The 12,782-nt window shown below is 44.3% G+C and overlaps 2 protein-coding genes across 8 annotated transcripts in view; both read left to right on the top strand.

Moving 5' to 3' along the window:
• Positions 1 to 3,183, top strand: part of zc3h7a (zinc finger CCCH-type containing 7A) — a 113,002-nt gene extending 109,819 nt beyond the window's left edge. For all 5 annotated transcript variants that reach the window (XM_041206879.1, XM_041206878.1, XM_041206880.1 and 2 more), the window contains 2 exons: positions 1,131 to 1,294; positions 2,115 to 3,183. In XM_041206879.1, the coding sequence (XP_041062813.1) occupies positions 1,131 to 1,294; positions 2,115 to 2,304 (354 nt within the window). In that variant the 3' untranslated portion in view covers positions 2,305 to 3,183. The remainder of the gene's footprint in view (positions 1 to 1,130; positions 1,295 to 2,114) is intronic.
• An 8,516-nt stretch (positions 3,184 to 11,699) lies between these two features.
• txndc11 (thioredoxin domain containing 11) overlaps positions 11,700 to 12,782 on the top strand; it is an 84,018-nt gene continuing 82,935 nt past the window's right edge. For all 3 annotated transcript variants that reach the window (XM_041206525.1, XM_041206527.1, XM_041206526.1), the window contains exon 1: positions 11,700 to 11,857. In XM_041206525.1, the coding sequence (XP_041062459.1) occupies positions 11,718 to 11,857 (140 nt within the window). In that variant the 5' untranslated portion in view covers positions 11,700 to 11,717. The remainder of the gene's footprint in view (positions 11,858 to 12,782) is intronic.

Raw genomic sequence — 12,782 nt, 5'->3', positions numbered from 1 at the left:
CTTTTCGATTCATGTACTAGCGCATCCAGTTCTTTCTGCAATCTCTCATCATTTAGATAATATGCTTATTTTTTAATCTTCCATCCAAAATGGACAATTTTGCATTTTCCCACATTATACTCCATTTGCCAGATCTTTGCCGACTTACTTAACCTATCTTCTTCCTTTTTTAGCCTCCCTACATCATCTTCACAACCTACTTTCCTACTTATCTTTGTGCCATCAGCAAAGTTAGCAACCATCCTTTCAGCCCCTTCATCCAAGTCATATGTAATTTGTAAAAAGTTGAGGCTCCAATACTAATCCCTATGGCACACCACTCATTACATCCTACCAACCAGAAAATGACCTATTTATGCCTACTCTGTTACCTGTTGGCCGATCTTCTATTCATGTCAATATGTTACCCTCTACACATGAGCTTTCATTTTCTATAATAACCTTTGATGTGGCACCTTATCAAATGCCTTCTAGAAATCTAAGTACAGTGCATTCACTGGCTCCCCTTTATCCACAGCACGTTACTTCCAAGAACTCCAATAAATTGGTTAAACAATATTCCCCCTCTCACAAGACCATGTTGACTCTGCCTGATTACCTTGAGTTTATCTAAGTGCCCTGCTATAATGTCTTTGATAATAGCTTCTAACATTTTTCCTAAGCTAACTAGTCTGTAGTTTCCTGCTTTCCGTCTCCCTCCCTTTTTGAATAAAGGAGTTACGTTCACTATTTTCCAATATGGGCTGTGTTTTAATAAATAGACTTGATGCAGTTAAGATTCTAAGAATGAATAAGAATGTCCAAATATCACCCTTCCTTCATCTTTCAAATGCTGACTGACATGGGTATTTCTAGCATGTGTCATGTTTTTCATCAGTACAATGAGATTCGGAGATCTATTGCTTCTGTTCTGCAGTTGCTTACCAGCTTCCATTAGTGCTTCAGGCCTCTGCACAGGAAATCATTAATGAGACTTTAAAAATCATTTGTATCGATTTTTATTCATCCTATTTACCTTAGTAAATACGTTTCCTTTTGCATATACTTTATAGTTTTTCCTTCCATCCATGTGTTTTTTTTTAATTGTTGGAATGGTTTTAAAAGAAATTACTATTATCTTTCCTTTAAAGACTGGCTATCATTGTTGGTTGTGTGGGAAGAACTGTAACAGTGAGAAGCAGTGGCAACAGCACATAACCTCGGAGAAACACAAAGAAAAGGTTTTTAGCTGCGAGGATGACCAAAACTGCTGGCAACATCGTTTTCCAACAGGACAGTTCAGTGTTTGTAAAATGTAAGGATCCACTTAATTCATGTTCTAGCAACAAAATAATTTTGGTTTTATTTGAAAAAGAGGCTTATTTACATCATTCAGGTAAGAGATAACTGTATACCAGAACCTTTAGTCCCATTATAGTGGCAGGTAGTAATAGCCTGTACATAATCTCAATAGTAGTACAGCATCCATCCCGAGGGTCTTAATAGTTTACATAGTTCGTGTGAACCAGGCACAGTAGAAGCCACCATAAATTGTGCTTTATGATATTAAAATTTCTTGAGATTTTCACTTTTTCAACCATTAGCATGGTTTGGATTTGTCTCCTTGTTGAGGCACAGTTTTCTTTTTCATTTGAGTAGTTTTATTGTCTTTAATATTAATCTTTCTTTCATCATCACTTGAAAACTATTGAAACCTGCCGGCTAAGGCAGAGTCGCTTTTTAGCCTCGTCAGTACTCTTACAGTTAAAGATTTATTTGACAATGACTTCCTCTAAATGGTAGTTAATCACTGTCTTATAGAGTTATGAAAGTGCGTTAGAATTGAGATAAAATATTAAAATGGCAAAGGCAAAATTGGCATCTTCTATTGCGATTCTATAATACTGTGTCCACTTATTGTCCTTCAGCTGCCCAAAGGACTTGACTCCCATTCAGCTACTCTGTCCCCCATCTTAGTCTCATTTGTTGAGTTTGACCACGTTGTATTAAGAGAATTGTCCCGTACAGCCTTAATTTGAAAAAGTTATTCTACCTGTAACCTTATATAACCTTGCAAATGCGTTTTGAAAATGAAATGCCAATTGGAATATAATGACTGTTTCCGGTAATTACAGGCATGAGACAGGTACCTGTGCAGATGACGAGAGTTGCCAGTTTGCTCACAGTAGAGCAGAATTACAAGAATGGATGGATCGGAGAGAAGTTCTAAGACAGAAACTAGCCAAAGCCAGAAAAGACCATTTGATTGCTCCAGAAGATGACGATTTTGGAAAATTTGATTTTTTGATTAAAGACTTAAATTAATATAATAACCATGGCATGTTCGTATTTTCAGAAACGTGTTACTGGTAGAAGTTGACAGTCTCTCGATTGAAACCAAAACTAAAAGGCATACAAGCAGTAATTCTTTGAATTGTTCTCCTGCTTTACTTTTCCTACAGTAGTAACTACTATGGTCTTGTGAAAGTGGCATATAGTCGAGGCAGGAGTGTGGCCGTATGCTCTGCACTTTGATGTCATACCAGGCTGCAGCCAACAGCATTACTTGCTGAAAGTTGCAGCCCTGCTTCAAGATGACGTGCAACTTAAAGAATCATGGAGTATATTAAAGTGCAAAGGACTTGAATATTTAAGTCTTTAATTGAATATTTTTTGTGATATATTCCTATGACATTATAGAGAATATTTGAGTTACCCAAGACATGGGGGAAACTTTGGATTTCTATAAATGTGGGATTTAAAGGATACAGAATTTGTCAACTTTTGTGTATCCAAAGAAGTCAGAAACAGCAGAGGAATAGGGATCAGTAATGTGGCACATCAGTCTGGATAGTTTTGAACAGTTCAGAGATGAGTTGCCATCGTTGAATTTGTTAGAGCAATAGAATGCTTTTTTTGATAACTTTTTTCTTCTAAGTAATAGTTTTTAAGCAAAATCATTCATCAGTATATAGGATGAATGGATTTTACCAGTGTTTGATTATATGCTCCTTTGTTGGTAACTGGGAAGCAGGTGTTAAAAGAACTGCATAAAATAATATCATTACAAGATTTAAAAAATATTATGTTTTTGTTATATTGCTTGCTATTTAAATGTTGATTTCCTAAATCACATGAATTGCCAGTTGGCAAAAATTATATGGACCAATATTGTCAATAAAGGATATGAAAGTGTTTACATTACACATTGTTGGAGTGCATTATATCCTGCCCGTTGAATTCTAATGTTCATTTCAATTGGCAGTAAATCTTGATGGGGTTGTTCACAGTATATTTCAAAACACACTGTGCTCTGTCATCCTGATGTTGTCTGCCTTGCCTGTCTCTCTACTTTCCTCCTTTCTATTGTTTTCTCACGCTCTATCTGTATTTTTTTGATTTTGTTTCTTTGTCTTTTTTGGCTCTTTCTCTATATTGATCTGTTTTGTATTCTGTGCCCCTTGTTGCATATAGCCCTTTCCCCTCCAACATCTTGGTATTTTTTTGCCCACTTTGCTCTATCATCTCCCGACACCCCATTCCCCTTTTTTTTCCAGTGCTTCACCCCATCAACTATCATGCTTTTAATATGTTGAGAACCGGTCAGAGGGGCAAAGCGAATGTGGGAGACGAGGCTTGTGACACTAAAGACCGACAGGGAGGTTTGGGGGGAGGGAAGGAGCTGCCAGAACCAATAGTTAATTAGCACATTCGTTTAGATAATGTCACCAACTTCGACACCTATGTGTTCTTTTGTTCTGCCGTCTGTGACGTCTTTTGATGATCTGCTTCTATCACTGCTTTTGCCTACAACCACACCACCCCCCTCCACTTCTCTCCCCCCCACCCCCACCACCCCCTTAAACCAGCTTATATTTCAACCCTCCCTGGGATTCACCTAGTTCTGCCGAAGCGTCATGAGGACTCGAAACGTCAACTCTTTTCTTCTCCGCCGATGCTGCCAGACTTGCTGAGTTTTTCCAGGTAATTCTGTTTTAGTTTTTGAAGGAGTAGAATTGTCTTTTGGAACTGGGAAGAATAGATCTGGGAGATCCTGGTGCCACCTGGTGTTGGAATAGAGCGTTGCAATGTAATAATGGCATGTATTTGCAGCTTAAAAGAAATAATATCCAAGGATGACCTAGCATTGCTTAAGTATCACATGGGCAAGTCTCAAAACTTCATATTAAAGAGGTTTTGAAAAAGTTCTTTATGCAACATGTTAGCCAGAATATATATTGGCTGTTTTATTTCCATGTTGCCATAACTGGGCTTTCCGTGAGTGCACTGGTGACTTCATGGTATGCAAAATATAAAGATGTAAACCTACTTAACTGGGTTCTTGTTCCAATTGCAAGTGTAAAGAGGGAAACCGTATTCACGATGCTACTTGGAATTTCAGCTTTTAATAATTAATGCTTCTGTCATTAACCAGCCTGCAGAAACCTGAACAACTTGGCTTGTTCTGGCAAACCATATTTACACCTTGATGTTATGCTGAGTTGTGACACGTAATCTGTTAGCTTAGATAAAGGCCCTGAAACTGCATCATTGAAATATGTTCACGCTTTCTCCAGCTTTGAAAGGTTTTCTGCTTCTACCATCATCATTTCCTGAACGGGGCCCTGATGTTTCAACAAATTGTTAATTGCCATTAGAGATAAAAGCAAAGAACTGCGGATGCTGGAAATCCAAAACAAAAATAGAAACAGAAATACCTGGAAATACTCAGCAGGTCTGGCAGCATCGGCGGAGAAGAGCACAGTTGATGTTTCGAGTCCTCATGACCAGTTCAGTTGAAGGGTCATGAGGACTCTAAACGTCAGCTGTGCTCTTCTCCGCCGATGCTGCCAGACCTGCTGAGTTTTTCCAGGTATTTCTGTTTCTGTTTTTGTTAATTGCCATTATTTGTAGGATCTTTCCACAGCAGGGATTCTGGTTTCCAAACTAATTTGATGATGGTGAAGCTCACACAGAGTGTATTGCCTTTCAACAGGGCCCTTTTTCTCCTGGGTTTCATTAATATGCCAAAGGATTAGGAGGGGTCTCATTTATCACAAGTCAGACTTTCTCCCAATGTTTTGAGTTTACATTTACACCAAAAAAAAAACTTTTTCTACCAGCAAATTCTTGTGGAATCTTATGAGCAAGGTACGTGGGGTAGCGCTTCACTTGATGTGTTATTCAATTGCCATGTTGTCTTGCAGCAGTAAATATATCATTGTTTTGTATGGAGAACATAGATGTGATACTTAAAATATAGGGAGGACTTCAGAGCTATTCTATCAACAAGTCAAATACAGCTAGAGTTAACATCAGTGCTGCAAAGAATCTTGATTACCTGGTAAGTTCTCAACTTCCAAATTACTAGGAAATTCTTAACAGAACAGGCTAGAAATGACTGACAGCTACTTCTACATAAAATCACTATGGTTGTGGTTGCAGTTAGGAGCAGGTTTAGTCTTCACAGTTTTCAATAATAACTGTCTAAAGTTCAACGTGTTGTGTATCAATCATTCTAGGTGTGACAGTGAAGAAACTGACGTCACTGGGGTGCACAGGAAGCGCCTCAGTGACTGGAGTTACACCCGATGCAAAGGAAGATGATTGTGCTTGTCGAGGGCAATCATCACAGCCCCAGGATATCATTGCAGGAGTTCTTTTAAGGAAGCCTCCTTAGCCTAGTTTATTGACGTTAATGTCATTTGTGATTCTGCATTGTCCATCTCCATTTACAACAACTCTGATAATGAGCAGAACAAAAACAGAATTACCTGGAAAAACTCAGCAGGTCTGGCAGCATCGGCGGAGAAGAAAAGAGTTGACGTTTCGAGTCCTCATGACCCTTCGACAGAACTTGAGTGAGTCCAAGAAAGAGGTGAAATATAAGCTGGTTTAAGGTGTGTGTGTGTGTGTGGGGGGTGGGGGGGGGGTGGTAGTCTCTTCCTCTCTCTCTCTCTCTCCCCCCCCCCACCCCCCCACACACACACACACACACACACACCTACCTCTTTCTTGGACTCACTCAAAGTTCTGTCGAAGGGCCATGAGGACTCGAAACGTCAACTCTTCTCCGCCGATGCTGCCAGACCTGCTGAGTTTTTCCAGGTAATTCTGTTTTTGTTTTGGATTTCCAGCATCCGCAGCTTTTTTGTTTTTTTCTCTGATAATGAGCAGCCCTGTTCCGGACCTGGGTAATATCCAGACCATCACCAAATCTGCCAGCGGCAGTATACCGGAGGGTCACTGCTGAACTGGACATCAGCACTGTAGCTACAAAAGCAGGATAGAAGCCGGGTACACCAGAACCAGTGGCTAACCTGAGCTCTCAAAAGCATCTCGGCCATCTACAAAGATCAAGTCAGAAATGTTGTTCCGCCAACTTGGACAGGTGCAGCTGCAACATCACTCGAGAAGCTTGATATCACCTGAGACCAGTTGACTGATGCTTCTGCTACTCGATGCAATATTCATCCCCCTCCCCAAAACCACTGCACGATGAAACTGCCGAATGTATGATTTACAGGATGCACTGCTGCATCTCATTAAGGTTACTCTTGACAACACTTTGCTGTTTTTGTGGTGGTAGAAGTCACAGATAATATTATGGGAACAACATCACCTCCAAATAATATACCACACCTTATTTGAACATACATTGCTATTCCTTCATTGTTGTTGGGTGAGAATCTTGGATCTCTTCAACTACCATCATTGTGGGAGCACCATTCCCACAAGAACTGCAACGATTCAAGATCAAGACTCACCACCTTCTCATAATGACTAGGTATGGGAAATCAATGCAACCATATCAGTGATCCTCACAAAGACAAAGAACATTTTTAAACAAATGAAGATCAATATCAGGACTATAGCAGATCAGCCTCAATAACCAACTCAATATCGTGTAATGGCTATTGATCGCACAAGTAAAACCATTATAAGTTTGATACCCATAATCAATGCTTGCATAAATAACTCACTTCCAAAGGCTAGACGACATGGTAATAGACATTTTTTCAGCTATAGTTGTAATTCGGGTAATTCTTATGTAGAAACATTGGAGTCCTTTGTTCAGATAACTAATTGTGGACAATATTTCAGGCACATTGGGGTAGTGCCAGTTTACCCACGTTTGGGAGAGATTTTTATGTTTTCAACTCTTGCTGAAATGAGCATTAGTAGTGACACACAACTGTAACACAAATCCCTAGATTACAACAGTGACAGCACTTAACAGGTACTCCATTGACTATGAAATGCTTTGGGATGGCTGTAGCCATAAAATACTCTCTACTGTATAAATGCAACTCTTTAATAAAATTTCTCAACTGCCAGGAGCAGCTTCCATTGTTGCAATATTACCCCTAAATTTTAGCTGTTAAGCTTTGTACTTCAAACATTTTAAACTATTTCCTTGGCACTTCCGACTGGCCCAATAATTCAAACAAAAACAGAAAATGCTGGAAAAACCCAACAGGCCTGACAGCATCTGTGGAGAGAGAAACGAAGTTAACATTGCGAGTCCGTATGACGACTCTTTAGAGCTAAAGAGAAGTAGAAATGTGATGAAATCTATACTGTTTAAGGTGTGTGTGGGGGTTGGAGCAGGAGAAGCTGGGTAGAAGGTCAGCAATAGATGGGGGCTAAGGAGAGATTGACAAAGATTTGTTTGTCCACAGATGCTGTCAGACCTGCTGAGTTTTTCCAGAATTTTCTGTTTTCATTTCAGATTTCCAGCATCCGCAGTATTTTGCTTTTGCCCAATAACTGTGATATTTGAATCTTTCGACTTTTTCAATCTATCTAGCCTGTTTTGTTTTTCTCGCACGGAGCTTAACTTTAAATCCCTTCACCTATCTGAGTCTCCTCTTTCACTGTTTTCTTCGACCTTTTTGGTGATGGAACAAACTTCTTTAGAAAAAGTCCCTGGGACTTACCAGCAAAGGCTGATTTTCGTTCAGTTTAAGGACCGTCCAGCGTCCAAAGAACCAGAGCAATCGTTGCTGGATAAAAATATCGCCAATTTTAAAAAAAAAAGCCGACTGCTGTTCTCCAGAGCTTAAAAAAAGTTGACTTGCTCCAGTGCAAATTAAACCAGTGAGAGAAATTCTATTTGCCTCAGCAGGTTCACAGGTTGGGTCTGGAGATCCTGAGGAAAGATTTGGAGACGGATTGCAGTAGAATCACCAGTTTCCACTAAAAAAAAATAACCAATTTTGCAGTTTCCATTGACCTGACGCACTGGTTATGCTGCTAAGGCAACCCGCCAGGAAAACGCCAACGTACTGCCTTGGTTAATGTCCCCGCTTCTCTTCAATGCATGGAAGAGAGGACTAGGGACAAGGTCACAGATAGGAAGCATTTAATCGATAAGCCTAAAGCTACCTGAGTTGATGTTGATTCTTCATAATAAATAACGCCCCAAGGTATTTAGCCCTTAGTAACTTGACATTGGTGGCATCTAACTCCACGTCTAGACCCAGAGTTGTTAGTTACCAAAATTTGATGCAGCATTAAAGTGATACATGCTTCATCCCCACTGTTGATACTGTCCTGGCTTATTGATGTTGTTTGCTTTTCACATTGACACCTTTTGGAAAGATCTGCAAAATACTGCGGATGCTGGAAATCGGAAACAAAAACAGAAAATGCTGGAAAAACTCAGCAGGTTGAACAGCATCTGTGGAGAGAAAAACAGAGCCAACGTTTGGAGTCCATTCTGAAGGAGAGTCATACAGACTCAAAACGTTAACTCGGATGCTGTTAGACCTGCCGAGTTTTTCTAGCATTTTCTGTTTTTGTGTTGGAAATATTTATCTGTGTTTGATAACAACCCCATGCTCACCTTTCTACTCAAATGTTTATTATTATAGCAAAACACATTTCATAGGTCAAAGCAGAACAAAAATAAAAATACCTGGAAAAGCTCAGCAGGTCTGACAGCATCTGCGGAGAGGAACACAGTTAACGTTTCGAGTCCGTATGACTCTTCAACAGAACATTTCATAGGTCTGCAGGTTTGGAAAGGAGTATTCTGAGCAATGCTTTCCCAAGGCTGGATAATCTGTACAAAGAAAAAAAATAATTGAAAAGGTGAGATATTTCTGAAGCTTAAAGTTGTGACAAACCTTGATTTTAGTCAAATGGCTCAGTGGTAGGACTCTTGCCTTTAAAGTAGAAGGTTCTGGGTTGAAATCCAGGAGTTGAGCACAAACAAATCTATGCTGACACTCCAGTGTTGCGGGAGTGTTGCACTGTTGGAGGTGCTGTATTTATGAGGTTTTTAAAATTCATTCATGGGATGTGGGAGTCGCTGTTTAGGCCAGCATTTGTTGTCCATCCCTAATTGCCCTTGAGAAGGTGGTGGTGAGCTGCCTTCTTGAACCACTGCAGTCCATGTGGTGTAAGTAGACCCACAGTGCTGTTAGGAAGGGAGTTCCAGGATTTTGACCCAGCGATAGTGAAGGAACGATGGTATATTTCCAAGTCAGGATGGTGAGTAGCTTAGAGGGGAGCTTCCAAGTGGTGGTGTTCCCATGTGCCTGCTGCCCTCAACCTTCCAGATGGTGATGGTTGTGGGTTTGGAAGGTGCTGCCTAAGGAGGTTTGGTGAGTTCCTGCAGTGCATCTTGATATGGTACACACTGCTGCCACTGTGCATCAATGGTGGAGGGTCTGAATGTTTGTGGGTGGGCTGCCAATCAAGCGGGCTGCTTTGTCCTGGATGGTGTCAAGCTTCTTGAGTGCTGTTGGAGCTGCACTCATCCAGGCAAGTGAAAAGTATTCCATCGCACTTCTGACTTGTGCCTTGCCACTTGATATCAGAGGGAATGAATCAAACTGGCTGAAGACTGGCATCTGTGATGCTGGGGATGGCCAGAAGATGTTAAACAAAGGCTACCATCTGCCTGCTTGGGTGGAAGTAAAAGAACCTATGGCACTACTTTGAAGAAGAGCAGAGAGTCCTGCAAGCTTCTTGGCCAACATTTATCCCTCAATCTACATCACAAATAAACATAATATCTGGTTAAGGGAGCTTGTGCACAAATTGGCTGCCAAGTTTCCTGTATTACAACAGTGACTACACTTCAAAGGTACTTTGTTGGCTGCAAAACATTTTATGATATCCACTGGCCATTAAAAATCACATAAATGCAAGTTTTTTTCCCCCTAACTTTTGTTTGCGATATTAAACCTGGCCCCTATCTGCTCTTTCAGGTGGGTGTACAAGATCCCATGGCACAACTTTGAAGGAGAGCAGAGATAGAGAGAGAGAGAAGAGCAGAGAGATAGAGGGGGCTGGCAGGACTCTCTCACGTGCACACAAACTCACTGTCAAAGAGATGGAAAGAGGGGTGGGACTGGCAGGACTCCTCTCTCACACACACAAACACATGCACTCATTGTCAGAGAGAGACATAGGAAGAGGGGACAGACAGGGCTCTCTCCTCTGTTCTTCTCAATGACACAAAGCTAGGTGAGAATGGATTTGGACAGACTTAGTGAGTGGGCAAGAACATGGCAGATAGAATATAATATGGAAAAATGTGAGGTTATCAACTTTGGTAGGAGGAGCAGATGTGCAGAGTATTTCTTAAATGGTGAGAGATTAGAAAGTGTAGATGTACAGAGGGACCTGGGTGTCCTTGTCAATAAGTCACTGAAAGCTAACATGCAGGTGTAGCAAGCAATTAGGAAGGCTAATAGCATGTTAACATATATCTCAAGAGAATTTGAGTACAGGAGTAGAGAAGTCTTGATTGAATTGTATAGGACCTTGGTTAGACCGCAACCCCTGGGATACAGTGTGCGGTTTTAGTCGTCCTACCTTAGGAAGAATATTATTGCCATAGACAGAGTGCAACAAAGGTTCATTAGACTTGTTCCCAGGATGGCAGGACTGTCCTTTGAAGAGAGATTGGGGAAACTGGGCTGGTATTCTCTGGAGTTTCGAAGCATGACAGGTGATCTCATTGAAACCAATACTTAAAGGGATAGACAGAGTAGATGCAGCTAAGATGTTTCCCCTGTTTAGGGAGTCTAGAACCAGGGAACACAAAGGGGGAATCCACTTACTTAGGACCAAGACGAGCATTCTTTTTAACTCAGAGAGAATCTTTGGAATTCCCTAGCCCAGAAAGCTGTAGAAGCTCAGTCATTGAATATGCTTAAAGCAGAGGTTGGCAAATATCTAAGAACCAATGACATAAAGGGATATGGGGTTGGTGTGAGTAAAAGGCAGTGAAGTGGATGATCAGCCATGATCGTACTGAATGGCGGAGCAGGATCGATGGGCTGAGTGGCCTGTGATCCTCAAAAAAACAGCGCAAAAAAAAAGGACCGTCATTGCTGGCCTGTGGGGCCTTTCTGTGCGCCAATTGGGCCTGGTGTGGAACCCAACTAGCACAGGGACCCTGGGGCGGCTCGGCTGGGCTGGCTGGCGGTGGGCGGGGCCGGACCGAGGGTGCTCGACCCCGCCCCCCCCGCCTCCGCCCCGCCCCGCCCCGCCGTAAGCGTGCGCGCCCTCGCGGTGACCCCCCCCCCCCCCCCCACCCCCCACGGGGTTACCGGGCGGAAGTGTTGGCGAGTACGTGGCGGAGCGGGGTTCGCCTGGCGGCGGAGAGCCGAGGCCCTGAGCGAGTGAAGCAGGTGGCGAGCGCTCGGCTTCCCCCACCCCACCCCCGCCCCTCTCCTCCCCTCCCCTCCCCTCCCGCTATTAAAGGCCGGCGGCGAGGGATGCTGAGGCTACAGAGAGAGCTGAAGCGGCACCGTGTGTGGCTCGGTCAGACAGTGTGGCAGATGGCGAGGAGACCCGAGTATGTGTGCGGGGCCATAGCTGTCATCTGTACCCTGTTCACCCTCAGGCTGGCACTCAGGTAAGGGGAGGGGGTGTGCAGGAGGACCCTCACTCTGCCAGAGGGGGAGGGGGAGGGGGAGGGGGTGTGCAGGAGGACCCTCACTCTGCCAGAGGGGGAGGGGAGGGGGTGTGCAGCAGGACCCTCACTCTGCCAGAGGGGGAGGGGAGGGGGTGTGCAGGAGGACCCTCACTCTGCCAGAGGGGGAGGGGAGGGGGTGTGCAGGAGGACCCTCACTCTGCCAGAGGGGGAGGGGAGGGGAGGGGGTGTGCAGGAGGACCCTCACTCTGCCAGAGGGGGAGGGGAGGGGAGGGGGTGTGCAGGAGGACCCTCACTCTGCCAGAGGGGGAGGGGGAGGGGGAGGGGGTGTGCAGGAGGACCCTCACTCTGCCAGAGGGGGAGGGGGAGGGGGAGGGGGTGTGCAGGAGGACCCTCACTCTGCCAGAGGGGGAGGGGGAGGGGAGGGGGTGTGCAGGAGGACCCTCACTCTGCCAGAGGGGGAGGGGAGGGGGTGTGCAGGAGGACCCTCACTCTGCCAGAGGGGGAGGGGAGGGGAGGGGGTGTGCAGGAGGACCCTCACTCTGCCAGAGGGGGAGGGGGAGGGGGAGGGGAGGGGGTGTGCAGGAGGACCCTCACTCTGCCAGAGGGGGAGGGGGAGGGGGTGTGCAGGAGGACCCTCACTCTGCCAGAGGGGGAGGGGGAGGGGAGGGGGTGTGCAGGAGGACCCTCACTCTGCCAGAGGGGGAGGGGGAGGGGAGGGGGTGTGCAGGAGGACCCTCACTCTGCCAGAGGGGGAGGGGGAGGGGGAGGGGGTGTGCAGGAGGACCCTCACTCTGCCAGAGGGGGAGGGGAGGGGGTGTGCAGCAGGACCCTCACTCTGCCAGAGGGGGAGGGGAGGGGGTGTGCAGGAGGACCCTCACTCTGCCAGAGGGGGAGGGGAGGGGGT

Source organism: Carcharodon carcharias, chromosome 15 (genome assembly GCF_017639515.1).
Source record: "Carcharodon carcharias isolate sCarCar2 chromosome 15, sCarCar2.pri, whole genome shotgun sequence".
NCBI lineage: Eukaryota > Metazoa > Chordata > Chondrichthyes > Lamniformes > Lamnidae > Carcharodon > Carcharodon carcharias.
This window is presented reverse-complemented; position numbering and strand designations above follow the sequence as displayed.